The sequence below is a fragment of the Canis lupus genome, chromosome 10, assembly GCF_048164855.1.
Source record: "Canis lupus baileyi chromosome 10, mCanLup2.hap1, whole genome shotgun sequence".
Taxonomy (NCBI): Eukaryota; Metazoa; Chordata; class Mammalia; order Carnivora; family Canidae; genus Canis; species Canis lupus.
In genome coordinates this window covers 56824913-56842920 of record NC_132847.1, presented here as the reverse complement: position 1 = coordinate 56842920, position 18008 = coordinate 56824913, and the positions used below count along the sequence as shown (strand labels likewise).

The window sequence follows — 18008 nt, the reverse complement described above, 5'->3', positions numbered from 1 at the left end:
CTAGATGGTAAGCCCTAGCCGCTGCCCGGGCTTTGGGGAGCTATTGCACGCAAATAAGCCTGAGCCATGGAATTAGTCCTGTTGTTACCCAGAGAAAGGAACTTGGCTGTCCTTCCTCAACTGGGAACACATGCTATCCAGCCTGCTGCCATTGGTGGGAGTGTCTCTCAATCTGCTCCAGGAGTACCCCTGAGCCTCCAAACCTGATAGATGAAATCTCCCATCTTGATGACCTCTGGGGTGGAAAGAAGCAAGGGCTGGAAGGCACAGGGCCAGACTCTGGCCCTAATCTACCGTGTAACCATGGGCAAGTCCATTCACCTTTTTGAGCTTCAGTTTGCTCATTTCCAGAGTGAGGAAAGTCCTCCGAGGGCAGATACAAGCATTAAATAAGAAATTGTGTTGGGAGGGCTTTGCAGTGGATGAGGTATCATTATCTTTATTAAAAGAGGCAAAAAGAGCAGAAAAGGACAATGAATGGAAATGAGAAAGCTGTCCTACCATTTGATCATCTTAAATTATTCCATAGTTTTATGGCATAATAAGGGTATTTTGGCTATGCTTTAAAAATTAACCTTATATCTTAAAGGCACATACTGAAATATTTATGGACAAAACTATATAACGTCTGAAGTATGCCTCAAAATAAGGAAAGGGTGCTGTGGGTGTGGGTAGGAATCAAACAAGATTGGCCAAAGTTGGTTGCTAAAGCTAGGTGATAGGTACATGGGGGTTCATTATGTTATTCTATCTATTTTTCTATATTTGAATTTTCCCATAGTAGAAAGTTAAAGAGCGTGGCATTTAGAGTCAAACTGACCTGTCTTCACCACTTAATAGCTGACCCAGGGAAAGTCACATCACCTCTCTGATCTCTCTACTCATCTATCAACAAGTGTACTAGTAATATTACCTGCTTATAGGGTTCTCACAGAGACCACATGTGATAATGGATGCAAAGTGTTTACCCACATGCCTGGCACACAGTAGGCATGTAATAAACCATGATTCCCTTCCCCTCTAGAGATCTTCATCAAACATCATCTGTCACCCCCCTGCCCTGCTGGGTGCAGCCAGACTCCCTGGACCAGGATCTGTCTCCATAGGTGGTGGAAGATGATCATGCCCCCAGGCTTTCTTCAGTGGTTGTTGAGCAATCAGCATGCTGAGCTCAGTTATGGGAGGCAAAGGGAGCTAAGGTGGTGTCCTCACCCCCTCTGGGAGGAAGGGAAATGACTGAGGGTAATGCATTTGGATTGAGCATTTTCTCTATTCTGGCCACAGAGCTTTACAACCACCCATATGAGGTCAGGACTTTCACTCAGAGAGGTTAAGAAACTTACAAGCAGTGGCACAGCTAGTAGGTGAAGAGGAAAGAAGGATGAAAGAAACAGTAGATAAGTATATAGGAGGATAGAAATAAAGTGACTCCAGAGGAATGGCAAGGAGATGGGAATCGTGTGAAAGAAGGAAAGGATAATGGGGAGAAAGAGGCACCAAAGGGAATGGAGTGGGGAGAAAGCACGGAAGCGGAGCAGTAATGGCCAGTCCTTCTCTTTTTCCTCCCGGTCCCTCAGCTGATGAAATGACTCCAATACTGTCAGCCTCTGGACACGAAGGGTGGGAGATGGGAATCCAAACCTGTCCTCCCCTGGGGTCCCATTTTTCCCAGTAACCTGATGCTGGTCAGCACTGCAGGGCGGACAGCGCCCGGGGCCCCACCCCTGCTGGGCTGGCATCACCCTCACTCTTGGATCTCTCTTCCTCCTGCTAGGTCTGAGCTCTGCTATTAGCCCCGCCTCAACAACTCTCCTTTAAGAGACTCTTCTTAGTAGGTTTAGAACCTGGGAATCTGAAAGACCAGCAGGATGGGGGTGAGGTATGGTCTTTCACCAACCAGCCCTGGGTGGGTACTGGGGGCTTCCCAAGAAGTGTGAGAGAAAGACTGTTCCCACAAAGGCTCAGTGTGCTTGGAGATTTAAGACAGATGGGCATGAGGTCCTTGTAGAGCAATAGGAGGCATCTGCACTGAGTAAAACCTAGAGACTTGTTCTTGGAGCCTCACTGAAACCCAACCTGTTCACTCATCAGCTGTGTGACCTTGGGGAATCTAATCTCTTCACTTCTCTAGGCCTTGGTTTCTACATCTGTAAGTTCAGATTACACTCTCTGCCCTGCCTGGCTCTCAAGAGCCATTTGAGTGTATGTAAAATAATGGATGTAAAAGTACTTTGTGAACTTTGGCGCCCTGCATACACATGAGCTGTCATTTCTGGGTGCCAGCCTGGGTGATGCTGAACTGTGTTTCTCTGTTAGGCTGCAGTTTTTATCCAGGGATTACACAGGAACTTCCACATGAGGATAGTTCCTTGATCTTCTTGAAGTCACTCTTGGTATTTTATCTCTTGCTTTGTTCAGTGTGTGAAGACACATTTGCTCAGTTGTTCTTAATATGTAATATGAGGGAAAGATGTGTATTTTTTTGAAGAACAGATGGGGTCCTTTTTATCAGAAAATGAAAATTATAAAATCCATCTAGATTCTCTTTTAGCCACAGCTACCAGGAAGCTCAGAGTAAAACTCAAGTTTAGTAATAACAATGTAGGTGGTTATTATACAATTTTCTTTGTCTCCTTTTAACTTGATTTTAGTTTTTTTTGTTTGTTTGTTTGTTTGTTTGTTTTACTGCTTTCAGGCTGAGTTGATTCCACGTTGATCCAAAGACAAGAACCATGCTGACAAGCCTGAGCACTTCATTCCAGCCATCAAGAGTGACACTGAACAGAGAGGTAGGACATACTTTATATCTGTAGTTTCCTCAGGCTGCTGTAATCAAGTACCACAAACTTGGTAGCTCAAAACTATAGACATTTATTCTCTGATAGTTCTGGAGGCCAGATGTCCCAAATCAAGGTGTTGGCTTGGCTGCAGTTCCTCTGGACGATGTACAAATGTGTTCCTCGCCTCTTCCAACTTCTGGTGGCTGCCAGCATTCCTTGGCTTGTGTCTGCATCACTCCAATCTTGGCCTCTGTCTTCACATAACCTTTTCCTCTCTGTTTTCTGCTCCTCTGTGTAAAACTCCCTCTGGCTCTCTTTTATGTGCATGTGATTGCATGTAGGGCCTCCATGGATAATCCAGGGTAAGCACCTCCTCTCAAGATCCTTAACTTAATCATATCTTTTGCCAAATAAGGTAGTGTTCACAGGTTCCAGAAATTAGGACACAGACATATCTTTGGGTCTCCCATTCAACCTACCACTGCATCTGAGAACCCTAAATACATAGACTCTTCCACTGTCTCTTGTTCATTGTATTATTTAATGGTTAGGAGCAATATTTCTGGGAATCTGACCTATGGGCTCCCATTCTAGCTCAGTTATTTACTGTGGGATGTTGGGCGAATTCCTTCATATTTCAGCACCTGAGTTTCCTGTCTGAAAAATTGAAAGTAGTATCTCCTTTGTAGGGTTGTAACAAAATACTCTGTGAAAATACATAGTATAGTACCTGGCACATAGTAAGTACTCAACAAATGTTAACTATTATTAGAGATGGTGGTTTTAGCATATGACTACAAATTCTTTCTTATTCCTTCCTTCAAGGGGTGGAGCTTGATTCTCCTCTCTTGGGTACTGACAGGACCTAGTGCCTCATTTCTAATGAACAAAATAAAGTGGAAATGACCATGTGTGATTTCAGAGACTAGGTCATAAAAGACGCTACAGCTTACTATTTGTTCTCTCTCAAATCACTTACTCTGGGGAAACCAGCTTGCAGGTCTCCAGACAACAGCCAGTAGTGAGTGAATTAGGAAGATGATCCTCCAGTCCCAGTCAAGCCTTTGGATACCTGCAGCTCTGGCCAATACCTTGATTGTAATCTCATGACAGACTCTGAGCCAGACCACTCAGCTAAGCTGCTCTTAGATCTCTGACCCACAGAAGCTGTGAGATAACAAATGTTGTTTTAAGCCACTGAGCTTTAACATAATTTCTCACACAGTAACAGTTAACTAATGATTATTTATCTTTAAACATCAATTATCTATTGGTTGCCAAACAAGGGGAATTACAAGGATGGAGGAGTACCTGCCCTTATGGGGCATTTAGTCTGGTGAAATGTAAAGCAACATTTGGAATGAAGTATGAGACAGTGCCAATGTATTGTATTGCAAAGACAAGGTCGAAAAAATCTTTATTTATTCTGTAAAGGGGGCTGCTGATCTGGTGGGGCCCATCTAGAGCACTAGAATATAGGCTAACGTTCAGAATCCAACCAGTCTGAGAGTCTGTATATAACAGTATCTGGGGGGATTTTATGAAGGAAAAACTTTAGTCATTCTTCAGAATTGCACACTAGAGCTAAATATACACCTACCCTATGATCCAGCCATTCTGCTCTTGAATATATACCACAGAGAAATGTAGTTCACTATATATTCATGGCAGCATTATTCTTAATACCCCTAAACTAGAAACAACCTACTATACATAAATAAATTACAATATATTCACACAATGGAATGCTTCCCAGCAATAAAAAAGAACAAACTGCTAATATATGCAACAACATGAATACATCTCAAAGACGTTAGGTTGAGCAAAAGAAGTCAGACTTCAAAGGAACATACCCGTTTATACCAAGATCAAGATCTAGGACATTTGTAATACTTCACAAAAAATACCTCAATTAAAAAATTTTTAAGATAGGGGCAGCTAGGTGGCTCAGTCGGTTAAGCATTTGCCTTTGGCTCAGATCATGATCCTGCCTCTGGCTCCCTGCTCAGCAGGGAGTCTGCTTCTCCCTTTCCCCCGTTTGTGCTCTCTCTCCCTGTGCCAAATAAATAAATTCTTTAAAAAATTTTAAGATAAAATGAACCACTAAAAAAGAATAGGTGTATTATTAAACAAGAATTACATATTTTAAATATATTTATGCCTAAGTGTATATACAAGATACTATAAATTGATGGCTGTGACAAACATCTAGCTTCTTGTTGGAGGCTTAGCTATGTGACTAAAGCAACACTTCTTAAGCAGGGTATACTGGAGTACTGAAAAAATGAAAACTCAGTTTCAGCTGCAGTAAGCCCTGATGTGGTTGGAAGACTGGACTGGAGGGATTATGCACTGCCCTCACTGTGAGTGAATAAGCACAAGTAGCAAGGGGTCATTCTGACAGAGAATGACACACAGACCTCTGCTTTGTGAGTATGTAAGGGAATAAGCCTGAGCAGCCATCAGTTCTAGTAAATCGTGTCATAGTGTTGAGGGGCAAGCAAGCAAGCCCTGCAAACCTGGCAGTATGGTATAATCCCTTCAGGCATGCCTCTAGAAACCTTAGTATTTGACAGCGTGTCCCAATCTCCAAAGATCAAGAACAACTCAACTAAGGAAGGGCCTCCATTCAGGTCTGTTCTGGGCCTGTCTTGTCCCATGTCCACTTATCTTCCTCTGAACTCCTGTTCTATGCCACCTGCAGGAGGGTAATACTTTCTTGTCCCAGGCAGTTTATTAACATTTGAAGAACATCTCTGGGCATGTTGTAAGACATTACTCAAAGTTCCAGGGCAAGCCTCTGTTAATTGATTCCTAGAGAAGTCTGTGTCCTCTGTTGCCTCTCTAAGATCCCAGCCCTTTGCTTTCTGTGTCCATCTGGGGGTTACGTTCCTTGTCTACTATTGAAGCCGGGCTTCATTGTGTGACTTGCTTTGGCCAGTGGATGTTTGCAAATGTGGTGCAAGCAGAGACTTCATAAGCACTTGCACAATGGGGCTCGCCTTTTCTCTCGTCGCTGGGAACCTGAGTCCACCATGTAAACAAGTCCGGGTTAGCCTCCTGGAGGATAAGATCATGTTAAGAGAGATTCTAGCCATCCCAACTGTCCCAGATATCCCAGCTGAGGCTCTGCACATGTGAGTGAGGCCAGCCTAGACCAGAAGAACCATCCACCCAATATACAGATTTGTAGGAAATAATCAGTGATATTTTTGTTTTGTTTTATTTTAAGCTACTATGTTTTGGGGTGGTTTGTTATGCAGCACAAGCTGACAGATACAGAGAGGATGATGCCATTTAGTAAGCTCCTAAATTGGCTAGCCAACTGAAGAAGAGGTGGTGGTCTGGAAGGGAGACATTCCTGAGAAAAGAGACAGAATCCACAAAGGCACAGAGAGGTATGAAACGTAGTGGCACATGTGGACACCTCATGCCCTGGTCTCATGGGAGAACAAGGATAGAGGTGGGAAATAATGAAGAATATAGCTAAAGAAGTAGGGGAGGTGGTGGCTAGGCCAGAAAGAGCCTTCTATATCAGGTTAAAGAATGTCCTGGAGTCCTGAAGTCTGTGGGGAAACCATTTAAGCAATAAAGGACATAAATAGATTTGCATCCTAAAAGTTTTTTTAAGATAATGTAAAAAAAAATTTTTTTTTTACTAATTAGTATTTACTATATTCTAGATGCTTTCAATATGCATGGCAAAAAGTACCCAGGTACAGGGTGGAGAGTGTTTTGGAGGTGGTCAGGAAGTAACAGGCAGACCAGTGAAGTGGCTACTGCAGGGATTTGGGGAAAGCAGATAAAAGCCTGAACTGAGGGAATGGCCACCAGAGATGGTTGAGGACAGGGCAGACAGGCGAGGTGTTCAGGAGACAGGGCTACCTAGTGACTGCATCAGAGGAGTGAGGAAGGAGGAGGAGTCTGGGATGACTGTTGAGTCTGGCTTAGGAGGCTATGGAGAATTTTGGAATCAGTGGCACTGGGGATTCTTGGTTTCACAAACCCAGCTCCCAAGAGCTGAAGAGAGCTTGATGACTAACTAATCCAATCCATTCTACCTCACTTACCACTTACCATGGACAATGCCCAAGCTGACTGTAGGTAGTCTAGGGCCAAACCGTTTTTTCTATGATTGAGGAATGACTTTTATTGCATTAAAAACTAGCACAGGGACACCTGGGTGGCTCAGTGGTTGAGCGTCTGACTTTGGCTCGGGTCATGATCTCAGGGTGCTGGGATCGAGTTCTGCATCAGGTTCCCTGCAGGGAGCCTGCTTCTCCCTCTGCCTCTCTCTCTGTGTCTCTCATGAATAAATGAATAAATATCTTAAAAAAAGAACTAGCACATAAGACCCCTAATTTCACAGATATTATTGCCTTAGCAAAAGAAGTTGTTTCAATTTAAAAAGTAAGTTGATAAAAAGGAAAGCATTGCCAGTAATGGTACAGGTCTACACAGGTGTGGCTGAAATTAGGCATGAGTGAAGTTTAGGACACTCTGCATCACTGAGAGTACACATCTTTTCCACAGGATCCCAGAGAGTGCCTATCTCTTCAAGTGGCCAGGTGGGACAGACCGGTCTGATCTGGCTTCAGCCCTTGGGAGCTGAACATCTCTATCTTCAATTGCCTTCAAAGCTGAATGTAGCCTGTTCAGGTTAACAATTAGATGGTGGGGCAGCCCAGGTGGCTCAGCAGTTTAGCGCCACCTTCAGCCCAGGGTGTGATCCTGGAGACCCAGGATCAAGTCCCATGACGGGTTCCCTGCATGGAGCCTGCTTCTCTCTCTGCCTGTGTCTCTGCCTATCCTGTGTCTCTCATGAATAAATAAGTAAAATCTTAAAAACAAACAAACAATTAGATGGTGGCCGTAAGAAAATAGAGAAAACGAACACGCCAGTTCCTCAGAGGCCTTCAGGAGCCTCTGGCTCAGGGAGATGAACTTGTCCTCACCCGCCTGCCTGCCGTCGGCAACCTACCTGCCTTTTGTACAGATGTTTGCTTTGTCCCAAGAAAAGACTCCTGCACTCAGGCTAAAGCCCTGTGTGTGGATGCGAGGACCTTGTCTTGGCGGACACTGTAAGGGATGGCACCCATCATGCCCCTGGAAGCCCCAAGCTACCCACTGTGCAGGTAAAGGGCAATTCCAGGCACCACAGGTGCAGCCTCTGGCTTGGCAGACGGGCAGATGAGCTCTGCAGCCCAGCAGCCTGCCTTAGCTACCGGGTGGTGGATTCCGGCCTGGACACAGCCTTTCCCTGTGGGCTGGGCCTCCCTTTGTGCACGTCCGCAACACAATGTGCATAATCCTGCAGACCTGCCCAGCAGAGGCGGGCGGGCAGGAGCCCGCTTGGCTTCCTGTCTTGCTGAATGGCTTGAATGGGCGCTGGGCCTACTCTTAATCCCCCAGCGGCTGACTGTCCCGGCAGGGGGGCAGGGGAGGAGGGAGTGGAGGGTAGCAGCTCTCACGTCTCCAGGCAGGAGACTGGCAGGGCCCTGCCCCAAGAATTTTGCCTACCTTTCTGGGGCAAGACAGGGGACCAGCAATGATCCTGCTTGCTGGCACCCTCTTGGGACCCCCTGCCCTTCTCCCAGCACTGTCCTTGGCCAGAATTGGGTATACTAGGGTTAAAAGCAGGGAGCTAATGGTTGAGGGGAAGAGCTTTGAGATCCCAGCACATCAGAACTGAAGCACCCCTAAGAATTCCATTCCCCCTCCCCATTTTACAGATAGGGTAACTGAGGCCCATATGGATAAGGGGTATGTCTGAAGTCACATAATGAGTAAATGGCAGATGTAAAATAAGAACCAAAGGCTCCTGATTTCAGTCAAATGACCTTTCCGGTAGTCTAGTAATGTTTTCCAAACTGTCCTGGAGCACCCCCAACTTCTGGGGGCGGGGGGCGGGGCGGTATTTAGTGCTCCTGACGAGGAGAATTGCATGGTCAGATATACCAGGAAATGCTGTACATGCGAAAGCATGTCAAGAAGCAGAGTCTCTGAGAAGTCCTGCAGTATGTAAGCTTGGAACTCTTTCTAAACTTACTTGGCGGTGCAGTTCTTTGTTCACAAGGCATCTTTTCTCACATAGAATAGTACTCTGCAGCAACCAGCCTACAAATCCTGCACTAGTCCCTGCTGTCAACTCTTCAGAAGTGATTATGAACATGGTGAGGATATTTCTGTTTAACCTCCCTGGAGTTTATCCCACATGGAGGCCTAATGGGCAGCATCTCATTTTAGATTCAGAGGCAACCGATGTTTATCGAGTTTCTTATTACCAGGTGCCTTCCTCCTCGCTGATCTCTGTCAGCCCTGTTGGGTGGCTCATAGAACCTCAACTTTGCAATCATGGAAACGGAGGCACGTGGTACTGAGTAAGTTGCTTAAAGTCACTCAGCTGACAGCAAAATAGGATTTCAGGTCAAGGTCTGTGTGGTCCTGTGTGGTCCTGTGTGATAGGCAGGGCAGGGATTCCATTCCCATCTGCACTGATCTTGAAAATCTGTGCATTTGATCTTCGGCCAATATTCCCCTCTCCCGTTTTCATAATTTTTTATAATAAGCAAAAAACATCCCTAGGAATAAAAGAAAAAAAGCCTGGTTTTGTTCCTCATTGTGCCACCCTAGACAAGACCAACAAGACCCCAATTCTTGATGCACTGTGACCTTGGACAAGACCTCGTCTTCTCCCCAGGTCTCATCTCCTCCTCCTTACAATGGGAGGATTGGACAAGGCACTTGGTCCCTCTGGGTCTCTCCTGCTCAGCATTCTGTAATCCCATGATTCTGGCCCTCAGACCCAGACACAGATCATCCTGTGGGGTCAGTCCGGGAACAAAGTGACACGAGGCTGGGCTCATCGGTGGCACAGGGACAGACCAGTGCCTGCATGAGAAAGCAGGGCAAGTGCCAACTCCCTCCTGGCCTCTTATCAGGGCCATGGGAAACTGTCACCCAGAGCTCAGGGATGGAGTCAACCTTGCATGGTGCTGGTTCTCAGTAGCATGACTTGTGACACCCTCACAGGCAATGACCTCCTTAGTGGGTGGTGGAGAAACTTGTAGGACTGGTGAGGGTGGGAGCCAGGAGAGGGGCAGGCGGGTAGGAAGGAGGCAATGTGGCATTCTAGACCTGACTTGGATTTACTTTTTATGGGCTGCATTTGTCATTATTTAGCCAGAAGGTCCTCTCTCTCGCTCTTTTTTTTTTTAAGATTTTATTTATTTATTCATGAGAGAGAGAGACAGATAGACAGAGATACAGGCAGAGGGAGAAGCAGGCTCCATGCAGGGACTCGATCCAGGGTCTCCAGGGTCACACCCTGGGCCGAAGGCAGCGCTAAACTGCTGAGCCACCCGGGCTGCCCGGTCCACTTTCTTTTTAAAAGAAGGTGATTGGCTTAGTTTGGCAAATTCTAAGGCAAAGATTCAAGTAGAAGTAGTTTATTTGGGAGAGGATCCCAGGAAATGCTGCCAGAGAGCATGGAAGTAAAGCAGAGCAAGGAGAGAACACAATGAATGGCATGTTATCATGCAAGTGACCCCTGTTGGGCAACTGGATCTGGACCATGCTGGGGAACCAGTGTGGTACATGTTTTCAGCCTCGGTGTTAAGCCACCTTAACACCAAGGCAAGGCAGCTGGAGTATATATCTCCAACTTGGATGTCAGGGTATCAGTCACTGGTTAAGGATTGTTTCCAGGGAAGGGGCTGTCAATTCCCAGCATGTCTCACCTGCCCTGGGAAGGACCAACAGGGAGAGCTCCAGGCAGAGTGGCAGGTGCTGAGGGCCCCAAGTGTCTGCCACAGAGGGTTGTGAGCCAGAAGCTGAGACGCCTACACTTGAGGAGGGGTCGAAGCTCCTCTGCAAACTGCAGGGGGCTGTGGTGGGGTAGGAAGGCCGGGTAAGTCATTGCCCTCTCGGAGCTTCAGGTTTCTCATTCGGCAGATGGGAATGGAATCCCTGCCTTGCCTATCACACACAGGACCAAATCCTAAATTACAAAAAGATGATGAGTATATACTCATCCATCTCCAATCCATTCTCCCTGCCTGCGTGCCCCAATACCACATACCACTTCTCATTCACTTCAGCTAGGATTGTCAGCATTTTGGTCCTCTCGGCACCTGTACAGCCCTCCTGCCCATCCTGGCCATCAACACCTATCCCCATTAGGATAGGAAAGGACTTTAGATTCTGAAATTACGATATTCAGGTTCAAGAGGGAGCAGAGTTATATGGGCCTGGGAAACAAGAGGTCTGGGTGAAAATCTCAGTTCATTCATTTATTCACTTAATATTTATTGAGGACCTACCACACCCACAGGTTGATGGTAGTTGGTAAAGAAGACACTGTTCCCAAAGGAACTCTGTGTCCTTGGGTAGGTAGGCCCCTTGCCTTCCATTGGCTTGTCTCCTCACCTATGAAATGGGCCAGGTGGACCCTGAGGTCCCTTCCAATCCTGTTATATTTTGCTTTAACCACAGCACCCCCAATCTCCATGAGATCTGCAGCCTTGTATCCAGGAGGCATGTAGGAGGCCAGGGTTCAGTTGTGCCTGGAGACAGTAGGCAGGGGCAGGAAAAGATCCACGATGAGCCCTCCAGTGAGACTGTCACCGAGCCGGGGCTTTGCTTGCTATGAGCGCTGCGTAAGCTCTGCAAACAGCAGCTGAAGATGGTGGATTTGGGCAGCATTAAGCTGTATTAAGTCGAGCTGTTTCTACAAAGAGTATGTTTTAGGATAAACCTGGCACCAAAGGCACACTAAGAGGATGTAACACCTGTAAGAAGTGGCTTCATGCCATTCCCAGAATCTAGCACAGAGAACTGTTCCCCTTCTACACCCACAAGACTCCCTGGAAAGAAACTGGCAGAGCATCCCCATCCTCTTTCTTCTAAGAGCACTTTCCTGGCGCCCTAGATACATGACTGATAAGCCAATCAGAGGACTCCATCCTCCTGGCTACTGTGATTGAGGTGATCATGTGACCCAAGCCAGGCAATTTAGGGTCCTTTCTTGGGATTTTTTTTTTTAGCTGATGAGAATGAATCCTTTCCCGATGGGTGATGGAGATGTGAGCCTGGAGTTGTTGGGAGCCATGTCCTCATCCACAGGGAAGCCTGCCTGTGGAAGGAAGGAATGAAGCCAACAGTTAGAGATGAAAAGCTGAGAAGAGAGTGTCTTTGGGTTTAAGCTCCTGGTCCCAGACCTCCCTCCCTAAGGCCAGCTCCACCCCTGCCCTTCTTGGTTACTTAAACCAATAAAACGCCTTCTTAAGCTTTATTAAGAAATAAAACTTCTTTACTTGAGTTTTATTTCTATCACCCCAAAACAAAGAGAACTCAAATGAGAACAATACCTTCCATTCATTGAGCTTACTGTGCGCTAGGAACATTTCACTGCATCACCCAACATAATCCTGTACATGGATGGCCACATGGGCCATGATTATTATGACCATTTTATAGCTGAGGAAGCTGTGAGGCAGGAGGTTGAGGGACTTACCTAAGATCACTCAGCTGTCAACAAGTGGCCAAGTAAGGATTTGAAACCAGTGCTGGCTAACACGGGAAGCCATGTGCTTGCTTCTTTGGCCAGAGTGCTTATTCACAGTGTGTCCCCTGAAACCCCTCTGATTCCCACCCTCTGGGTGACTGCCTTCAAGACAGACACAACTTCCATGACTTGGCCTTTTGTGTCTTGGCTTCTGGGTTGCATTTGCATTGCAATAAAAGTTGCCCCATAGGAATTTTTCAACCATGTGGGCTTATGATGGCTCTTAGCTGCTTAGCAGGTTAGAGTCAGTCTCTACACTTGACCTCTTCTCATACCTTCACTGACTGAGCAAAAAAAATTTTTTTACATCCTTTGGAATGTGAGATATTTCTGGTCTTGTCAAATCCTAGCCTTAAAAACTTCAACCAGTGTTATCTCCAAAAGCTCTGAGAGGTGAAATGATTTCCCTAGGTCACCCAGCTTTTCAGGCAGAGCAGAATTTGGAGCCCAATTCTTGGTTTAACTTATTCCCTTTCTGACAGATTTCTGGGTCCCTATAGCTCTCAGGGTTTCAAGCCCTCTGTCACCAGACCCCTGTATCCAGTCACAGATGACACTGATATTGGAGCTAGCACTGGTAGAGAGTGGTGCAGAGAACCTTACCTTTCTGCTTTTACCCAGCCAGATCTTGAGTTTCCCTCATTAAAACATTCCAAGGGATCTGGAGATAAGGCTGTGGGCAGGGAGGTGGGGTAGAGTAATTGCCCTACCCTGCAATGACAGAGGGTTCCCCCAAAGCCAGTGTAGACTGGTGGGGGCATGGGAGAGCTCAGGGCTGACCTTGGCACTGTCAGTGAATCACCAGGCAACCTTGAATATGATCATCACCACCTACTCCGCTTCTAAGAAAAAAAATAATAGCAACCCCTCTTAATTGAGCAATTCTGTACGTGCAGACACTCATAATCACCCAATGGAGTAGGTCCTATAGTCACCTCACCTGGCAGATGGGGAGCCTGAGGCATAAAACTGTGAAATCACACGACCAAGGCATGACACACCAGCAAGCAGCAGAACCGGGATTTGAGCCCCGGCAGTCTGGTTCCAGAGTCCATTCTATTAACTACCTCACTATAGCATCTCCTCCTCCCCACTTTTTTTGGCTAAAACAACAAAATTATTATTGCAGAGTCCTGGAAGTTAGAAGTGCAAAATCAATATCATCTTTCTTTTGAATTATCCATCAGGGTGTTCTTTGCAATCCATTCCCGATTTAATGAAGAGGATGAAGAGCACACAAGACAACATGATTCCGAGGCTGAAATTACTAATTTTGTATTAAACTAAAACTAGAGTAAACTTATCTAATCGCATTTAAAAGGCAGCCCACGTGGCTTATTAATTTTTATTTTTATTTATTTATTTTTTAAAGATTTTATTTATTTATTCATGAGAGACACAGAGAGAGAGTGAGAGAGCCAGAGACACAGGCAGAGGGAGAAGCAGGCCCCATGCAAGGACCCCGACGTGGGACTCGATGTGGGACTCGACCCCAGGACTCCAGGATCATGCCTCGGGCGCAAGGCAGGCACTAAACCACTGAGCCACTCAGGGATCCCAGCTTATTAATTTTTAAAAGGGAAGAAAAACCCTGTTCTTTGCCATTCGCGCGGATTGGGTGAGCATTATCCCAGCAGGGTCTTTCTAGTTCTTTACAGTTTGTACAACCAGCTTCAATGTCTGTGAACTCAAAGGCTCCTCTGGTCAGGCAAAGAGTTTGTCTCCCATTTTACTGATGAGGAACCTGGGGGAAACACTTGCTAAGTGTGTACGGGTGCACATGTGTTTGTGAGTGTGTGCCCATACGCTTGCCTCTGTGTGTGTGTGTGTGTGTGTGTGTTTCGGTGTGCATATGCAAGAAGGGCCGGGAGTGCCCCTGCAGGCCTGGATCCCCGCCGCGAGAGGAGCTAGTCAGTTTCGATGCTTGGAGGGGAGGGTTCCGGCCCACTGCCCGTGTATGGAGTCACTCAGACTTAGCTAAGTACACAGCAGCCAGGAGCCTGTGTTGCAGCCGCTGAAATCAGAGGGCAGCACAAAAATGTAGGTGTAGCTCCCACCCTCCTCCCCCCCTTTCCCCTCTTCTCCTGCCTCCCACAGGGCGGAACTGCCTGGAATAGGCCTGGCCCAGCCTACGAGTCTATACACGCAGCATCCAGGAACCACGGCAGGGTGGCTCTGGGGCACATGTGAAAACATGCACCCTGCTCCACATGCATGCATGTACATGCAGATGTGCACATATGGCTTTCTAGGAGGTATACTTGGGAAAGCTGCAGGGCTCTGGGTTCTGGGCTGGCTCAGCCTTGGACTCTTTGGTGTCCTCTGACTCTTCCCTTCTCTAAGCTTTGACCCTCCATCTGTCAAATGGCATGATGATGTCTACCTCCCAGAGCTGTTACAGGTATCCAAAATAAGACGACAGGATCTGAGAACCCTAGGTCTGAGGGAGCCCTGCAAGGCAATTAGCCTAATGCTTGCATTTCACAGACTGGGATACTGGGCCCCAGAGAGGGAGAGGGAATCGCCCAGATCACAAAGCAAGTCACACGGCCTCCTGACTCTCGGGACCAATGCACCAATCCCAAGGCTTGGCCATGAAAAGAGCAAAAGTGCTGTCCAAGGTGAGTTCTTGCTCCTACATCTGAACATCCATGGAGATGTGATTTTGAGATCAAAATACTTTGTAAATACCACTTACTAACACAAACCCACCTGTACTTTGCTGGGGGGGCGGTGTCCTTCTTTGTGTGATGTTAGCTCAGACAGGCAAACAAAAGACTATGAATCTCAGTTTGCTTAACATCTTTGATTTGCTTTATGGCTGCAAGTTCCTACTAAGCTTTTACATATTTGCTGGGCTCTTGGTTGACCCTATTATCAATCCAGCTTTTCCTAAAAGATAAATTCTAACATAGATGGAGAGTCAGAGGAGCCAGGTTTTAGGGCCACTGGGAGTGTTTGCCCAACTCCCTGACCCTCCACTTAGCCATTTGTAAACGGCCAGGCTTGCATTCATCTGGTGTGTTTTTTCTGCCCGCGCCTGCCTTGGCCCCTGGGCCCCCCAAACTCCACTTCCTCACCCAGACTCTTACTTTGCCCTCTGTACGTGGCTGTCCATATACACGCCTACCTGTCTGTCAGGGCAGATATTCCTTGGGGCAGGAACTGAAACCCCAGGGCTCCTCAGGATCCCATCTCCAGTTGCTGCTCAGGAAACGTGTGTCCAATGGAAGGGCTCTTAGGTGAATTTGGAGTTCCAGCATGCAGGTCACAGAGGAAGAACCTAAAGAAAGTAGGTAAGGCATTGGGAAAGTCAAGATTCCTTTCTCCATTGCTTCTGCCACAGCCTGTGTACTATTCCAGACAAAGTGACAGGACTTCCTGAGTGACTGAGATTCTCTTAATAATAATTATATCCATTTATTCAGCACATTCCACGTGCCAAATACTTCATATAAGTGTTAGCTCTCATCCTAACATCAGCTTGAAACCCATTTTCAAGATTGGGACCTGAGGTTCAGAAACCTCCATTTATTTTATTCAAGGTGAGGAGCTAGGATTTGACCTCAGGTCTATCTGGTTCCCAAGGCCACGCTCACTCTGATAACACAGGCATCTTCTAGAACACTGATACTCTCAGGAAACTTGGGGCTAAGGGGTTTCCCTCTGCAAGACTTTTTCCTTATTGTAGACAAAGGGAGGGTGGGACCCTGTCTCCTTATGGACTCCTCTTCATCTCCCTGATCTCGGTTTTCCCATGGGTGCAGTGAGGAAAGGGGTCAGATCCACCCAAATTTATTGGTAATTCCGATAAGCCATTCTACATTCATTACTTGGGCTTTTAGCAGTGAAGACGAGGAGGAAGTGGCCAGGGAGAGAACCGAGTTATAACTGGGGTTCTCAGAATGGGACACAGAGGGATACAGGCTGCCTGGGTTGGTGATAATTCACTTCACTGGTCCCCATGGAAACATGGAAGCCAGGAATGTGTGACACCTTCATGAGCAGTGGAATCATGGGGATACTTGTTAAAATGAAGATTCCTGGGTCCTGCTGTTGGAGAAATCAAGGCAATAGATTTGGGGCAGAGGCAGGGTTGTGCATTTTTAACAAGTGCTCCAGATGATTCTGGGACAGAAGTTCAGGAGCCACTGCCTGAGAGATCTGGGTTCTAGGATTTTTCTAAGTTTGAACACTAGGGCCCAGGAGAGCTTATAGAGAATACTACTGTGAGTTACAGCCCCTGATCCGTTTGACATAGTCACACATGATAAAATATTTTTATATCCTACCTTGACCCAACTAAGATTTTAAATAATATAGGGAAAAATATACTCAGAATCTAAAAATTGGAAGTTTATTAGTACTTTCATGTGTATAAGAAATGCGTGTTTCTACTAAAAGATATTTATAAGAATGTTCATAGCAACATTGTTTAAGATAATTATACATAGGTAACAACCTAAGTGTCTTGCACAGTAGGATGGATAAATAAATTGCAATGTCTTTGTACCATGGACAACTGTGTAGAGAGAAGGAAGCTAGATACAAAAGAATACATATTGTATGATTCATTTATAAGAACTGCAAAAACTTATGCATGGAAAATGAATCATGGATGATACCTCTGAGGGGTATTGATGGGGAGAGGCAGGACATCTTCTGTGCTCTGGTAATGTTCTCTATGTTGATCCATAGGCAGAGACATGGGTATATGTATTTTTTTTTCTTTTAAAGATTTATTTCTTTATTTTAGAGAGACAGAGACAGAGAGAGAGAGAGCATGTGCATGTGGTGAGTGGGGAGGAGCAGAGGGAGAGGAAGAAGCAGACACCCTGCTGAGCAGGGAGCCTTACTTGGGGCTCAATATCAGGACCCTGAGATCAGGACCTGAGCTGAAATAAAAAATTGGATGCTTAACTGACTGTGCCACGCAGGTGCCCCTCCATATTTGTATTTGTAAAAATTCATCAAGCTATACACATAATCTGTAGTCACTTTACTGTGTATCATATTTCAATTTTTAAAAAATGTTAAGAAAAATAATAGTAAGTAGTGGAAATCTCAGCATTCTCCAAAATGCTACCAGTTGCTGAAAGACACCTCCACCCTGTAAATCCATACACTTGGAAACAAAAGCACACTGGTAAATGTCGGATCTCTTCAATATTGCCAAAGCAGTGCTTGGAGGGAAGTTTGTAGCTTGAGCTAGCCTTGCTATTGAAAGAGAAAATTTTTTAAAAGAAGGAGTGAGATCACTGAACTTTTGATCCAAGAAGCTATAAAAAGAATGAAATAAATCCAGAGGAAGTAGAAGGATGAAATTAGAAATGAGTGAAAAAGAAACAACCAAAGCAAACAATACACGAGTACAGATGGTCAACACAGAAGCCAATTCTTTGAAAAACTGGTAATATAAACTAACTTCTGGACTAATTAAGGGAAATCATAAGATACAAACAACATCAGGACACCTGGGTGGCTCAATGGTTGAGCATCTGCCTTCGGCTCAGGTTGTGATCCTGGGGCCCTGAGATGGAGTCCTGCAGAGAGCCTGCTTCTCCCTCTGCCTGTGTCTCTGCCTCTTTCTGTTTCTTATGAATCAATAAATAAAATCTTTTAAAAAATGCAAACAACATCAAGAACAAAAATAAGGGTAGGAG

At 45.8% G+C, this 18008-nt stretch overlaps 1 protein-coding gene and 2 long non-coding RNA genes across 13 annotated transcripts in view; 2 read left to right on the top strand and 1 right to left on the bottom strand.

The window, feature by feature from the left end:
• Positions 1 to 13661, top strand: part of LOC140641729 (uncharacterized) — a 37264-nt gene extending 23603 nt beyond the window's left edge. For 2 of the 6 annotated variants that reach the window (XR_012038333.1, XR_012038332.1), the window contains 2 exons: positions 2696 to 2789; positions 13533 to 13661. This is a non-coding gene — a long non-coding RNA (uncharacterized lncRNA). Of the gene's footprint in view, positions 1 to 2695; positions 2790 to 7313; positions 8088 to 8874; positions 8954 to 9067; positions 9161 to 13532 lie in introns of those variants that run through there. The other 4 variants (XR_012038334.1, XR_012038331.1, XR_012038329.1 and 1 more) reach the window with 3 other exon arrangements.
• Positions 1 to 18008, top strand: part of TRMO (tRNA methyltransferase O) — a 197039-nt gene that overhangs the window by 161824 nt on the left and 17207 nt on the right. For 5 of the 6 annotated variants that reach the window (XR_012038327.1, XR_012038326.1, XR_012038325.1 and 2 more), the window contains exons 5-6: positions 13718 to 13963; positions 14833 to 14966. Coding sequence is in view for 1 of the 6 variants with exons in the window: in XM_072842047.1 (XP_072698148.1) it covers positions 13718 to 13738 (21 nt within the window). In the remaining 5 variants the exon portion in view is untranslated. Of the gene's footprint in view, positions 1 to 13717; positions 14433 to 14832; positions 14967 to 18008 lie in introns of those variants that run through there. The other variant, XM_072842047.1, reaches the window with a different exon arrangement.
• Positions 11091 to 16307, bottom strand: LOC140641730 (uncharacterized). The gene is made up of 3 exons (XR_012038335.1): positions 16179 to 16307; positions 15476 to 15628; positions 11091 to 11913 (listed from the first exon to the last, which is right to left on the bottom strand). It is a non-coding gene; the product is annotated as an uncharacterized lncRNA (long non-coding RNA).